Consider the following 14,644-nt stretch of genomic DNA (forward strand, 5'->3'; position numbering starts at 1 on the left):
TCACAGGTAATGTGTTGTTCCAATTAGGAACTTTGGGGCAGATGTATGAACCAGCGCTAAGTGCAGAAATGCACTTAACGCTGGTTAACTGGGGGGGATTACGATTTTCCTAAAGTATTACTAGCGCACCTAACGTGCGCTAGTGACAGCCTGCAATCCCCCCAGTGTTTAGCGGCCGGGGCGATGTATTAACAGCCGCCCAGGCGTTAATTCGCCCCGGCCTTTTCGCCAGCTCAGGGCTAGCGTTGTCCTATCCCCCACTGCGGGGACAACACTAGCCCTGCTCCCGGCTCGGGCTGCGCAGGAGATCTCGCGGTTTTTGCGTGATCTTGCGCATGCCCACTAGAGCTGGACAGGGGGGGAAGCGCACTGAGCATGCGCGGGACGCCGGGGGAGCCGATAAGGAGAGCCGTTAACGCTGGGCATAACGGCTCTCCTTATCGGCTTGCAGGGGGTTAATACATTAGCAAATAACGGGTGCCCGCTTCTCCTCGTTATGCAGGAGAAGTGGGACCCGTTATTTGAAAAGCGCTAAGGGGGGGGTTAGTACATCTGCCCCTTTATTCCTGTTAGAACATTCACATATATTATCGTTATAAAAGTGACTATTTTTAACTTACCTTTTGCAACTGCTTCTTTAAATTTGTCCCTTGCTGAATTTACATCTTTTATTAGTTGTCTATAACTTAACTTCAACTTTTCTAATTCCGTTTTTGTTACCTAATAACAAAAATGAGAAACAATTCTAAGTTTTTCAATAAATGAAAATAAAACAGTACTTACCTTTTGTAAACACTGCACAATCGCAGTACTGAATTGTGGGCAGGGTTTAAATTATTGTCATTTTAGTATACCGTTGCTCAAAATGACTGCATTACACCACACACAATCAACTGCCTTTGTTAATTTACCACAGGTTAATGGAGCTATAAAACTAACCCTGCTGGGTACACAACTACAGATTTATCTGGCCAATCTGTCTGGTGAGAACAAAAATCTGTTAACGTATGGAAATATATGACAGTCAACCATTTGCTTCCTAATGCTGAAAAATGGTCAGAAATGATTATTCTGAAAATATGTTAAATCAAAACAAATTTAACATATTTGTCTGAATGGCTATTGTCTGTTTTCCAGCATTTAGAAAAAAAATGTAGATGGTCATCTGCTGCCATAAAGTACCAGATTTTTGTTCACACCAGACAGACTGGACAGATTAATCTGTAGATGTGTATGCACTTTAAGTCTGTCCGATGCATGCATTTATCGGGAATGTGGTCCTCATGAAAAAAAAAATCAACATTAAGACAAATTATTTAAAGGCTTATAATTTAAATAATTAATGCAAATTACTATGGGAGGTTTAGTGTGTGTGTGTGTGTGTGTGTGTGTGTTACATTTTCCAGTTTTTGAGAGCAAAAACATGTTCATTGTAATTTGTTTCCAGACATTACCAAATTTCCGTTCCAACCATCCAGATTGGAAAGATAATCTTATAGAGTATATTGGATATTTCCCTTTAACTCCCCTGCAGCTCCCCAGAGCGTGTAATTTCACATAATATCTATCGTAAGATCTGCAACTCCAGAATACTGCTTGTTAAGGCCCCCGCACACTAGGCTGACTTGTCCTAAGGACAAGTCAGCCCCGATTTCCCCTGAGCTTCCCCGGCAGCTCCCCGGGGGAGCTTGATAAGATTTGGCACTTGATGTGCCTTTGTTTACATGTGAACAATCGGATGCGATTTATCACATGCAGGAGAGCTGGGAGCGTCAGGAGTAGGCTGAGTGGGGACCAGTCCGGGGTAGCGGCAGGAGCATGCTGGGAGTGGGGACCGGTCCGGAGGGAGGGAGCGGCAGGAGCAGGCTGGGAGTGGGGACCGGGCACCGGTCCAGGGAGCGGCAGGAGCAGGCTGGAAGTGGGGACCGGTCCGGGGGAGCAGCACGAGACGTAGGCAGGGAGCGGTGACCGCAGATGCAGAGCAGAGGCCGGGGGCGCAGCGGGAGAATAGACAGAAATCCTATTCTAAAGACTGGGCGGCCGCTGATTGGCTGAGAGCTCAGCCAATCAGTGGCTGACCAGTCTTTTGAATAGGATGGTTTCTATTCTCCCACTCGCGGTGGGGATCGCAGAGCAGCGGGAGAATAGAAACCATCCTATTCAATGCAAGTGAAGTGCAAGTCTGATAAAAGACACAGTCATAAGTCTCTCTAAATCAAATAACCCTCCCTAATCAGCTAACCCAGAGTGGGTAACATATCCAGTATTGCAGTTATGTGACAGACACACGGCTCAGCCAATATGCCCCAATGCTATATGGGGTGCTACTGGCTGAGCTCTGTGTCAGTCATATGACCGAAATAAGATATTCAAAGCATAATATTTTCTATAACTTTAAATGATTTTGGATTATCATCATTCAAATTGAAATGCATGCTTTTGTCAATATCATTTATATCTACCAACAAACTATTTACCTTAAAATGTATAGAATCCTGGGTTTAGCGTTTAACAACAGAGAACAAACTGAATACGGCGTGTCAAAGTAGCATAATATTACGTTTCTGTTATCCAATCACTCATGAGACTTTCAGATTGCTTATATCTAGAGACAGGATTATATGCATTTGCATATGCCCTTGCATATTTTGCCCATTCTCACTGGTTATTGCATATTTTACCTAAAATCTAGTGATGGTGCATATTTTAGGCCCCGTCCTCTTCCCACCCGCGAGTTACAGCACTGCTTTGCCCTGCTGGTGCTGGCCAGGTAGTGGTAGAGTGTGCAGGCTGGGGCAATATGTGCGCAGTCTGGGGAACCTTGGATGGCACTTCTCTAGCTGCCAATCCATGTTGATAAAAGTCAGTCGGGGTGGATGCCATTACGTAGCTCCTGAACCTTTGCCTTCGCCTGGCCTGGGACTTTACACAAAGAGACAGACTTCTGCAACAGAGGAGGTGGGCGGAAGGGTTGTGACATCACATGGCGCGGAAGAAATGCCGTGTCACAGTGAGTATGCAGCGCAGGGAGCAAGCCTTCCACTGCGACGCCCTCACATACTATGCTGACATTTGGACCATCGGCGCTGGAGATGAGGGTCCGTGTAGTTGATGCAAGAAGAGCTTTGAATGCTGCAGTATGCTGTAGCAGCCAGGAAGAAAAAAAATCCTGTGTACAGCACTGCAGACATCTGCAGATGCTGTGGGCCTATTATTTTTATTTGCAAGTAATTGTATCCTGATTTTTAAATAAATAAGTTCAAAATTACTTTTTTTATTATTTAATGTAGCATATTTTAACACTTTTTATGCATATTTTAAGTATTTTTCATGCATACAGGTCGAGTATCCCGTATCCGAATATCCGTTATCCGAATTATTCCGAAATACGGACATTCCAGAAAGTGAAAAAAAATTATTTTTTTTGCTAAAAACTCACTGGGGACATATGTAACAGCATCACTGGGGACATGATATATAACTGGCACTATATATGTGCAAGACAATGATTGCTTGGCATTCAAATTCAGTGCTGAGATAGTACACACATTTTGTTTCATGTTTTGAAACCTTGTTTTTTGAACAATTAAAATATGTTTGTGTGTATTTTATGTGGTAATAAAATATATTTGTGTGTATATTATGTGTTTATACAGCATAAATGCAAGATACTTCAAAATACATCATTGAAATATTAAAATATTCCGAAATACGGAATAATCCGTTATCCAAAATTCTCCTGGTCCCGAGCATTTTGGATACGGGATACTCAACCTGTATTTGCATGCATATTTCAAGCTTTTTATGTTGCATACAATCCTGTCTCTACTTATATCCCTATTCTACCATTATAAAATGCCGTTGTGGAAGAAAACTGTGCCTCAACTTACAAAAAATCTCTGTCCTTGAGAACATCTAAAAGCAACTTCCGGATTTGGCGATGGCAGGTATACCATGCATGTCAGCCGTCGCATTCACCAATGAGCGCAATGGTAAACTTTATAAACAAAAACTACTGTAGCTAATAGGCAACTATGAGCTATTAGCTGCCAGAGTGAGGCATTTCATAGATTGTTAAATCCAACACGCATAGTTGTTCCAATAGAATTCAATAGGAGCTGCTTTGTTGTTGGAAATTGAGAGATTCTAACATATATTGGCTTTCTCGTCACAACTAAAGCTCCATATACACAGAGCGATGGTCGCTCGCTGATGAAAATGAGATACTCTGCCAGGGGAAGCCGCTGGTCGCAGAAGCATGCTCCTGTGACCAGCCATCACTTCAGGGCATCGCCGTATTTGGTAGCTCAGCGACCATATCCCCAGCGATTCATGCTGAAATCACCCCGTGTGAGATACTTCTAAATTGCGGAAAATAGCTTTAAAAACAATCCCGAAGATAACAACTTTGGAGGTTCCAATAATACCCATTACAATAATACTTGTACAAAAAAAATATGTGCAGATGCTTCACACATGAAATATGGAGGTGCAGGAAATGAACGATAAATTATAGATGCCTTAACTGTAGTCAAAAATAAATTAAAAAATACCATAAATATAGAAATTATAAGTTTTAAAAATGTCACTTTCACATTAACTCATGTAAAAAATTAAAGAATTAGCTTATTGCACACAATTATCTTATATAAAAAGAGATTTTCACCAAAAAAAATCCTCAAAACAATAAGGGGGAAATTTACTAAAGGAAATTTGAAAAAAAATAGGTGTATCCAGAAATACACTTATTTTTGACATTTACTATCCCGAAAATACAGCAATTCGTATTCGTATTGATGTGCTATCAATACGAATTGCCGTATTTTTGGGATAGTAAATGTCAAAAATAAGTGTATTTCTGGATACAAATGCACCTATTTTTTACAAATTTCCTTTAGTAAATTTCCCCCTATATCTACAAAAATGATTATATCATAAAGGGGCAGATGTATTAAGCTTTAACAAGAGATAAATCCAAAGGTGATAAGGAGAGATAAACGCCCAGCCAATCACCTGCCAACTGCCATGTTACAGACTGTTTGAAAAAAGTCAGTAAGGCGGTGATTGGCTGGACGTTTATCTCTCTTTATCACCCTTGTATTTTATCTCTTGTTAAGGCTTAATACATCTGCCCAAAAATGCATAATCCGTTACAGAAAGGAAAAGAACAATATTGAACATTGTGAAAAAAGTCCAGTTCTTAAAGTGCACACCCTAAAAAGGCGATGTGGATATTTGCATTAAATAACATTCTAAACATCCACTTCACCTTTTTAAGGGTGTGCACTTTAAGAACTGGACATTTTTCATATTTCTATACAGTTCTGTTTATTTATGAAAGTGATTATGAGCTGTATGGTATAATTATTTTTGTAGACATAGGACAACTAGGTAAATCCAAGTTTATCCATAGTAGTCCTAAACAACTAAATAATGCTAACCACACTCATTGCTAAATTCCAGAAAATCTATCAGCCCATACTAATTAGTCGTCATTATTGGCTACATAACAATAGCAATTTGTCAATCTTTCAGCACCTTTAATTCTGATGTGAAGGATTAACAACGTACTATAAACGTGTGTAATATAATAGACAATATATATGACAGGAACAAACAAAGTAAAGTGGATCAGTGGCTCGGAATACATAGTGCAAGCAAATATAAAAATTGGACTTCATCCCAGGAGTCTACCTTGCACATCTCTGCCTCGATCTGCTGGTGAATACTGTTGTAGCTCTTCTTTACTTGCTGCTTGTCTTTGATCATGACTGTGAGGCGGTGGAGAGGTCCTGAATTTAGTTCCTCTGCATGGGTCTTCATAATCTTACTCAACTGTTCAGTCTGATGCACCATATGCAGCCAGGACTAAAAGTTGAGATGCAAACTATTAATTCACAACATTAATCAGTCAACCTATATTGTCCAACACATAGTAATTAAGAACAGTTCTTCTGAAAATTCTAGAACACCTCAAGGAATGGTTATTCTGTCATTTTAGTAAGGCTAAAAAGTTTTTAAAATTGAATTTCAATATTTGATTGATAAAACACCACCACCTTGTTTATATATTCATTAACGATATTGGTAGTGACATAGTGAGTAAAATTGCAATATTTGCCGACGACACAAAATTGAGTAAGAAAATGAATGCAGGAGAAGATGACACTTCAAAGTGATTTAAATAAACTGGAAAGGTGGGTGGAAAGGTGAAAAATGCAGTTTAACGTTGATAATGTAAAGTTATTCCTTATGGGAACAAAAATGAACAAGCTACGTATAGGCTAAAATGAGTTATTATAGGGAATTCTGCTGTAGAGAAGTACTTGGGGTCATCATAGATGAAAAATTGGGTAATAGTGCACACTGATCGAGTGCAGCAACAAAAGCAAACCTGACACTGGTATGCATTAAAAGGGGAATGGATTCAAGGGATGCCAATGTGATAGTGCCTCTTTACAAGGCATTGGTGAGACCACACTTGGAATATTGTGTTCAGTTCTGGGCACCGCACCTTAAAAAGGACATAAATTAATTGGAAAAGGTACAGAGAAGGGCGGCTAAAGCTATTAAAAGGTCTGGAATCACTAGAATACAGAGATAGGCTAATCAGGCTGAATATGTTTTCACTAGAGAAAAGGAGGTTGAGGGGTGATATGATTAGTATGTTCAAATACAGGATTGGGAATCATAGGGAACTGGGAGATGATTTGTTCACTAACAGGCCTATACTTAGGACACGCGGGCATGTACTGAGGCTCGAGGAAAATAAATTCTGTACTGAATTAAGAAGAGGATTATTCAACATTAGAGCAGTACAGTTCTGGAACTCATTGACGATAGCGGTGGGTGGTTACACCAACTACTGTTAATTAAGTTAAATCAAAACTGGATGCATTTTTTGCCACTAAGGGAATCCTATAGATATGACTTACTCAAGTCAGTAGTTACAAGTTAGATAGGTTGAACTCAATGGACTAACAACTTTTTTCAGCTTAAAGTACTAGGTTACCCTCCACTTCCTTAAATCCCAGCTGTAAAACAGCCTCCTGTCTCCCAGTGTCAATTTATCTCTGCTAGCATTCTGTCCCTACCGTCGTAGTGGTAACAGATTCCCAGTTAAAAAACCATATGCCCACCCAACCCCAGTACAAAAGGGCTTTACACCCCATACCATCACCCCCACTGCCCACAGCAAAAACTGTGGTTTTACCCACCCACCTCTTTTAGGCATTACCCCACCAATACATGCACCGAACAGCAGAGCAGGTCTCAGAGGGAACAATGATCCCTCCCCCCAGTTTTAGGTCAGCACGATAGTGCTCAGAGGGGAAATTGAAGCGTACTTCACATTTAGAAGAGGCATGTGCATTCAACAATATTGTTCCCACGTGTTAGTGGACGTTAGGAGACGGAGGCGGATGGCATGACTGTTTGGGGTGTGACCATTTAGGCAAAGTTCCAGCTGACTGCGTTCTTATCCCATGTGACCTAGCCAACTAAAAGGTTAAAGAAGCCAAGAAATACCCTCTTGGGTACTGCTGTGGAAGGATATTTGGGTTTATGGAGATCAAGATCACCCTGGGCATTGCTAAAGATTAATTAGCAAGCGTTGTGACTTTTGCAATAGGTATGGTGCAAGGATTTTGCTTTGAACTCCGCAGAGCATAATTTTTCACAGGGTGTAATTAACAGGTCTGGCCATGTACATGATGTCCTTTCCTCCTGAAGGCTTTTAATACTACATTAAAACTATCCTACACCAAGATAAGGTATAATTTGTAGATGATCCTAACTTTGTTATATAAACACTCATCTGACTCCATATGTTTCTTGCTCTGTCTGTGAGAAAAGAGCAACAGCTACAACCGTATTAAAAAAAAATACATGGGGTATTGATGTGAACCAGATCAAGCATTTGATAGTCCAGCCGGGACATAGGCCAATTGGCAAGTTCAAATTGTGGGGCCTAGATAACATGGTGCAACCAACTATCAGCCTTTATTGTTGAAAGTCTTTTGCTATTGGCGCTAACAATTATATGACCAAAACACATATGTGAGTATGTAGCAAATAAAATATATGTCGGTTGTCATGTTTTGATCAAAATATTTAATCTCGCAGTGCACACATCGCAAGGAGCCGCAATTCTCTGCAAGTCCCTAAACTAGTATATATGCTCATATATACAGAAGGGACATCTAGACAGGACTGGGTAGGGGGTGGTTTAACACACTGACAGTCGGGATTCCGACAGTCATTAGCCCGACGTCAGAATCCCAACTGCACAGCAGGGGGGAGCGCAATGAAGCCCCTTGCGTGCTCGCTGCGCTCGCCACCTATTTTATTCTCCCTCTGTTGGGGTCATGGACCCGCACGAGGGAGCAGTCGGGGTAATGGCTGTCGGAATCCTGACAGCACAGCGGGGGGAGCGCAACGAAGCCCCTTGTGGACCCTATTTCTTGATAGTTAAAAGTAGAATAACAACCTACAGTATATGATATAATTACATTTAAGCACCTAATACAGAACTGGCTGCAAATTTTAAATTTGTATGTGGCTTTTTACTTGTTGTAATTGTAATTCATTTGTCCAATTTACCATTTCTTTATTATGTCTGTAAAGCAACTTTGAGTCCAGCAGTAGAAAAGCACTATATAAATAAATTATTATTATTTGTCAATACTAGTGCCAACAGTGGAAGAAACGCAAGACACGATCGAAGGAGTGTGCAAGCTTCTTTGATAAATAGGTTTAATTACTACATACTGTATTTAATTTTCCTTAATTTCTCACTGGCCAAATAGTTGGTATATTGGAACAAAACCAATTTTAAAGTGTGTTTGCCTAGTCAAAATTTATTTTTATGGTTCTTCACCCTATGCTTGTTCAAGTATCACCAGAAGAGAACAGATGGTAATATGTAACACTGCCAAGTGTGACTTCATGGTCAAATGTATTTTATTTATGTCTTTTAAAGTCCAATAAGCAGAAAAGCAACCATAAAAAAAATATTAAAAAAATTCTGGAAGCTGTATTTGTTCGTAAGTTTGTTCCAATTAATCTGACAGCGGAACTTGTTCCAGTCCACTTATTAAAAATAATAACCCTTGCAATCATTAACAGGTGGAAGTCCAAGGTAATGAAAGTCTTTTTGACTTTACAAAAGGTGCCATTGTCTTTTTTTTCCACTGAGGAGAACAAATAACTAGATCACTGAAATAACTCTTAAATACCTGTAGCACTGCACAAAGAGGATATAAAATGAAATGGTATCCATAAGTATATCCTCTTGAAGTAGTACAGAACACATGAGAATAACAAAATGGGTTGAAGCAGTTTTCCCGTTTGGGAATCTTCTTTTTTTCCAGTTATGTTGTTCTAGTTGTTTAAATAAGCTCTCTATGCACTGAACGGTTGTGCACTATTTTAAATGCACACTTAATTTTTTTCCTTTTGTGTAATAAATTTATGTTTGTAAACATATTACACTATATTATTATTTCCCCCATTTACCCTGCATAGGGTTTCACAAAAGTATTGTGCTAGGAGGTGCCTATTGCTCTTATTTGTTTTGGGTATGGATTATGGGGTCAACAGTGTCTAGGTCGACCCAAAAAAGTGGACAAACACACTGACAAAAGGTCAACATAAGGAAAATGTTGACATTAGATTTTCACACTTTTTTGGTGTCTATCGACACCTATGCAAGTGAACCTCAAATTAGAGTAGTTCTACACCAGTAGTCTCCAACCTTTTTTGGGGGGGTGAGCTACTCAAGACAAAATAAACAGCCTGAAGAGCTACTAAAATAAAAAATTATCAAAAAATAGCCTTTACACATTATGCCACATACGCAATGCCCCAGACACAATATGCCACACACTGCAATGTCCAATATGCCGCATTCATACCTACCAACACTGGAGGTAGAGGAGAATTGACATCTGCGCGTGCCGAAGCCACACGCCCGATAATATGGCGAATGACCTGCCAGGTATTCCCCCACTGAGCCAGGTATGCCCCCACTGTGCTCCAGATACGCCACCACTGTGCTAGCAGCAGCACAACTAACCCTTTTTGTTGCAGCAGTGGGTGGAGGAGAGTCCAGTGTTCCCCAGCTGGCTGGCTAGTTTGCTCCCTTCTGAGGGCAGGAGAGCACAGCTCGGCACGTGTCTCTCCTTACCTTCAACTCCCTCCCTGTGACTGGGCCATCAGCAAATCAAAGCTGACTCCTGATTGGCTACCGGCCCTAGAGCTCTGATTGGCTGAAGGTCCAGTCAGTCACATGGATACACAGTGCGGGGAAGGAGAAGCGCGCAATGCGCTCTCCTCACCTCAGATGGGAAGCGGGCAGTGGCGGGTATTGGAGGGAATAATGGTCGGGCCGACGGGAGGGCTGAAGTGGTCGAGCCACCCGGATCGCTGCTGCGAGCGAGTGACGGGTTGGTGACCAATGCTGTACACCATCCTTTGGGCCAGGTGACTCGCTGCGCTTGGCATTCTTTACCATTCCCAATCAAAGTCCATGTGGATGCTAAAGTATGAAACGGTTGCCCAGAAAAATCGAGAAAAACTCATGTTGACATTTTTGTTTTTGTGTCTGCCTCTTGATATTGGTGAACTTGTGCGTGTTGACCTTTTGTTAATGTCAACCTATTATCAGGATCCGATTTGTTTCATAATTATCTCCGAAGTGAAAAACAGGATTCTGCTAAAAAGCTGGCACGTGAAGTTCGGAGAGTGCAGTTCAGAAGGATTCACTTCCGGGTTCCAGACTTCACTGTTTTGACAATGGGCTCGCATTCGATTACTCTGTGTAGAGCAGCAGAAACAGCCAGTATAACAGTTCATTAAAACGCAGCATCAACTATGTCTACTAACCTGTCACTGAAGATATTTTTCTTCATTTTTTTCTTAAATAATTTTAACAGGACTACTAAATCCACAATGTATGGCAATGTGTCATTAAATAAGCTTACATTTCACAATATGAACCATCATTAGTGTGTGTTGCAAATAAAGGCTTTGGCTGAAACGTTTAGGAAGATACACAGTAGAACACAGCCCTTAACAGTGGGTATATGAATATCACCAAGATATGGAGAGAGAAACCCCACAATGTAGTGATCTGTAGAGCAGGTCTTACCTTGGACACGGTACTTATGTAATCTAGCTGTGAGGCACATTCCTTATCAACTTGGTTACAAAGGTTTTGTAAGGTTGAGGCATAATCCTTGTCACTTTTTATTCTCAAAGCCATGAATTTCTTTACAGTTTCCAAAAGACGCAGCTCCCAGTCTTGTAGCTTTAGCAAAGCATCATGTGAGAATTTAAGGTCCTTGCCAAACCCCATCTTCACCAAGGCACTTGGAGGGTCTGGTGTTGATAGAGAAAGGTCTTTTGGTTAGCACATACCCGGATGTCTAAAAGAAAACCAAAAATCTTTTTCAGGAAGAGGAACATTGCTATCTTACTGGTGAGTCTACGTGAAAAAGTCTCAAGTAAATTAGTATACAGTATAATATACTTAACGTGTTTCACAAGCTCTATAGAACAGATCAACATAAGCTATCAAGAGAACTTTCATTTGTTAAATATATTGTTAATGAGATATTGGGGTTGATGTAGAATTGGACATAAACATTGTTTTCTCTTTTCTTTCCATAAAATGTAACTTCAATAAAAAAAATAGTTATTGACAACGTATTATTGCATCACACTTGAATGGCATGGAGAACAACTCGCCGAAGCCTGAAGGTGTCATGGAATATATCGGTGTTTCTACCATTATGGGGCAACATCAACTTTGCTCCACAGAAAACATCCCCAATATTCAAAACTTGGCATACAAACAGTCTTAGATTCATCGGTACTTCTTTACTTTCACGGCGCCAGCATGGCGCCGCGCGTACTTCCGGGTTACGCTCGCCACTAATTAAGTGAAAAAAACGGAGTTAACGCCATGCCAACATGGATAGTTCATACCTCCACTATCCATGTTGGCATGGAGTTGATTTTAATTAGCGTGGCGAGCGTAGCGAGCCACCGAGCCCGCAGCGTGGGCGAGCGAAGCGAGCCCCGCAAGGGGACTCTGACGCGCGGCGCCATGCTGGCGCCGTGAAAGTCCAGAAGTACCGATTCATCTACCAATTCTTACAAACAGAATCTAGAACTATATTGACAAGGGATCAGCTACAGGAGAAATTCCCAAACATAGTTATACCCTTATTTCCCTATTTACAAGCCTGTAGTTATATACAAACTATATTGTCTCGCCTAATGGAAAACGATAAGAACTGTGGGATGGACTGGGCCCTGTGTCGAGCTCCTGGCAGATCAGTATCCACCTCTCATATATATTCTTGTCCCGACCTTAAAATTGATAATTTATCAGTGGGTCTACTAAAGTGGTTGGTGGAATCTACATTATCCATGAAATCAATACTAAAAGCATATCAAGCTTTAAATAAACAATTAGACTCCATGTCTACAGTCCTGAAAGAGGCATTGCGGAAGAGTTTCCGCAATACTTCATAGTATGAATTGGAGACGATTAGTAATGATCCTCCTTTCTGAAAAAAAAAAGGACTATTCCGCTGGCTTGATAATGTTGTTTTCATTTCAGGAGGGAAACAACCCCCATATACGGTTAACCAGGGGATTAACTATTGGACATATATGTTAAACACGTGTCATTTTTCTGTATTTGTCAAAGATGGCAAACTTGGATTTACCAGTTTATTGTGACGAAATATTTGCTTTCTTTTGTAAATTTTCCTGTCAATAAATATATAAAAAAAAAAAAAATAAACACTCTTATGCATCCATACCCATAAACAGAGAGGTGCATTTTGGACTTAGGACTAATAAGGGGGCAAGGGCAAGGGTCGATGGGTTCATACAAAACTATTTCCAGGCCTACCACAAAGCAGCAGATCGCATTGAAAGTGTATCATTTTTTGGTGCCAAAATCTGAACAGAAGAGGAATGTGACTGCATTTGATTAGCTATATCCTAATGTGTCATAATATTACTATAGTAGTGTATATTTTCACATTATTAAAAATAGATTACCAAATGTAATGATAAAATTTATATCATTATGAATGTTATTAGCAAAGCAAGAGACTGGTTTGTGCAACGCACACCAAAAATCTGGGTCCACATTGAGAGTGTGGAGGCTTCGCCCTTTAGCCTGGCTGACTTAATTTGGATGTCTTTGTCATTCTTCCACTCGCAAATTGAATTGAACACAGCCGTAAAAGCCGCATTGAGAGTCTGGCACTTTGTCGTCTCTCGTAGCACAGACGTTACCCTGCCGTCACCCCTACCATCTTTGCATTCAGTAATGTAATTGATCCCAAATTTGAGGCTAAGTATCTGCATATCCAGGGGGTTGGTTAATTTAGGTAACTTCTTTGTTGAGAAACATCTGGCCCCTTTTTCCTACTTCCTACCAAAGGGAGACTTTAAAATATCTACAGGTTAGAAGCTGGCTTTCGGTATCTCTTCCCTCTCCAACTTGTCTTGCCCTGATTATCCAAACTAAACTTAGCAACGATTTTGATGTCCACTGGTAGTCTTGTATACACTGATTTTACTATTTCCTGGTTCCCCAATTGTGTTCCTTTTTTTATTCTGTAGCCCCATTTTTTTAATGGAAAATTTAATATAAAGTATTGATTTAAAAAAAAAAAAAACCCATCATTTCTAAATTAATATTTTTTTAAGGTTAAAGCAGCAGGTATATTATGCATATTGATGCAGCTTTATCAAGAATTCATAACACTGTGTAATCATATACTATATAGTGTAAGAATTATGTCCTGTATTTGTACCATTTAATGCCACAACCGCAAAGGAATGTCTTACATTTACTAGAATAGTAAAACAATAGCAATTGGTATATTTCCCTCTATGTAAAGCAGACACTCCCCTATTCAGAGCTGGGCATGTATCGTCTATACCAACATCTCGGCATAGTAATCAATATATCTGCATAGGCATTCTCTGAAAGTATGTATAATAAACCAAAAGCTGACAAAAGGTCGACATTATCACTTTGTTATGTTACAGTGAGCACATGGACCGACCATTCGTGTACTGTGTCACCTCGCACGCGGCTCACTTTGCTAGCAACGCTTCCGCTAGGCGCCATTTACCTTCCCTAATCAGAGTCCATGTGGATGGTAAAGTATGGAAAGAATTCCAAACAGACAAATAAAAATAAAATCACAAAAAGCTAATTTCAACCTTTGTCAATGTCCGCTTTGAGCATTACGATCTTTTGGTGTTGACCAAGACAAAGCCTATCAGCCGTCTGGATACCAGATGTAATGGGGAATTCTGAAATTCCAGAGATTTTAGCAATAAAACCGTAAAAGCAACAATGTGTAGAGAGCGACAGAGACAGATTGTAAACTCTCTCTCATGTTGTTCTATGCTTACCATTATCTAAAATGAAGGTTCATTTCTTCCTCCTTGACCGTCGTGTGTGTGTGCGTGTGTGTGTCACATTGATAAAACCAAGCCCCCTCTTTCCCATGACCAACAATATGCTATTTTGCCCATTAGTGCCCTTCCCTACCAGACAGTCAGCTTCTAAATGACATGTTACAGGCTGGATTTGAAAAAGCTGGAT

The 14,644-nt window shown here is 40.3% G+C and overlaps 1 protein-coding gene across 6 annotated transcripts in view; it reads right to left on the reverse strand.

Moving 5' to 3' along the window:
• Positions 1-14,644, reverse strand: part of FER (FER tyrosine kinase) — a 209,738-nt gene that overhangs the window by 180,283 nt on the left and 14,811 nt on the right. For all 6 annotated transcript variants that reach the window (XM_083151694.1, XM_083151692.1, XM_083151688.1 and 3 more), the window contains 3 exons: positions 11,150-11,426; positions 5,695-5,868; positions 621-720 (listed from right to left, as the gene is read on the reverse strand). In XM_083151694.1, the coding sequence (XP_083007820.1) occupies positions 621-720; positions 5,695-5,868; positions 11,150-11,356 (481 nt within the window). In that variant the 5' untranslated portion in view covers positions 11,357-11,426. The remainder of the gene's footprint in view (positions 1-620; positions 721-5,694; positions 5,869-11,149; positions 11,427-14,644) is intronic.

Source organism: Crinia signifera, chromosome 1 (assembly GCF_055691185.1).
Source record: "Crinia signifera chromosome 1, ASM5569118v1, whole genome shotgun sequence".
Lineage (NCBI taxonomy): Eukaryota > Metazoa > Chordata > Amphibia > Anura > Myobatrachidae > Crinia > Crinia signifera.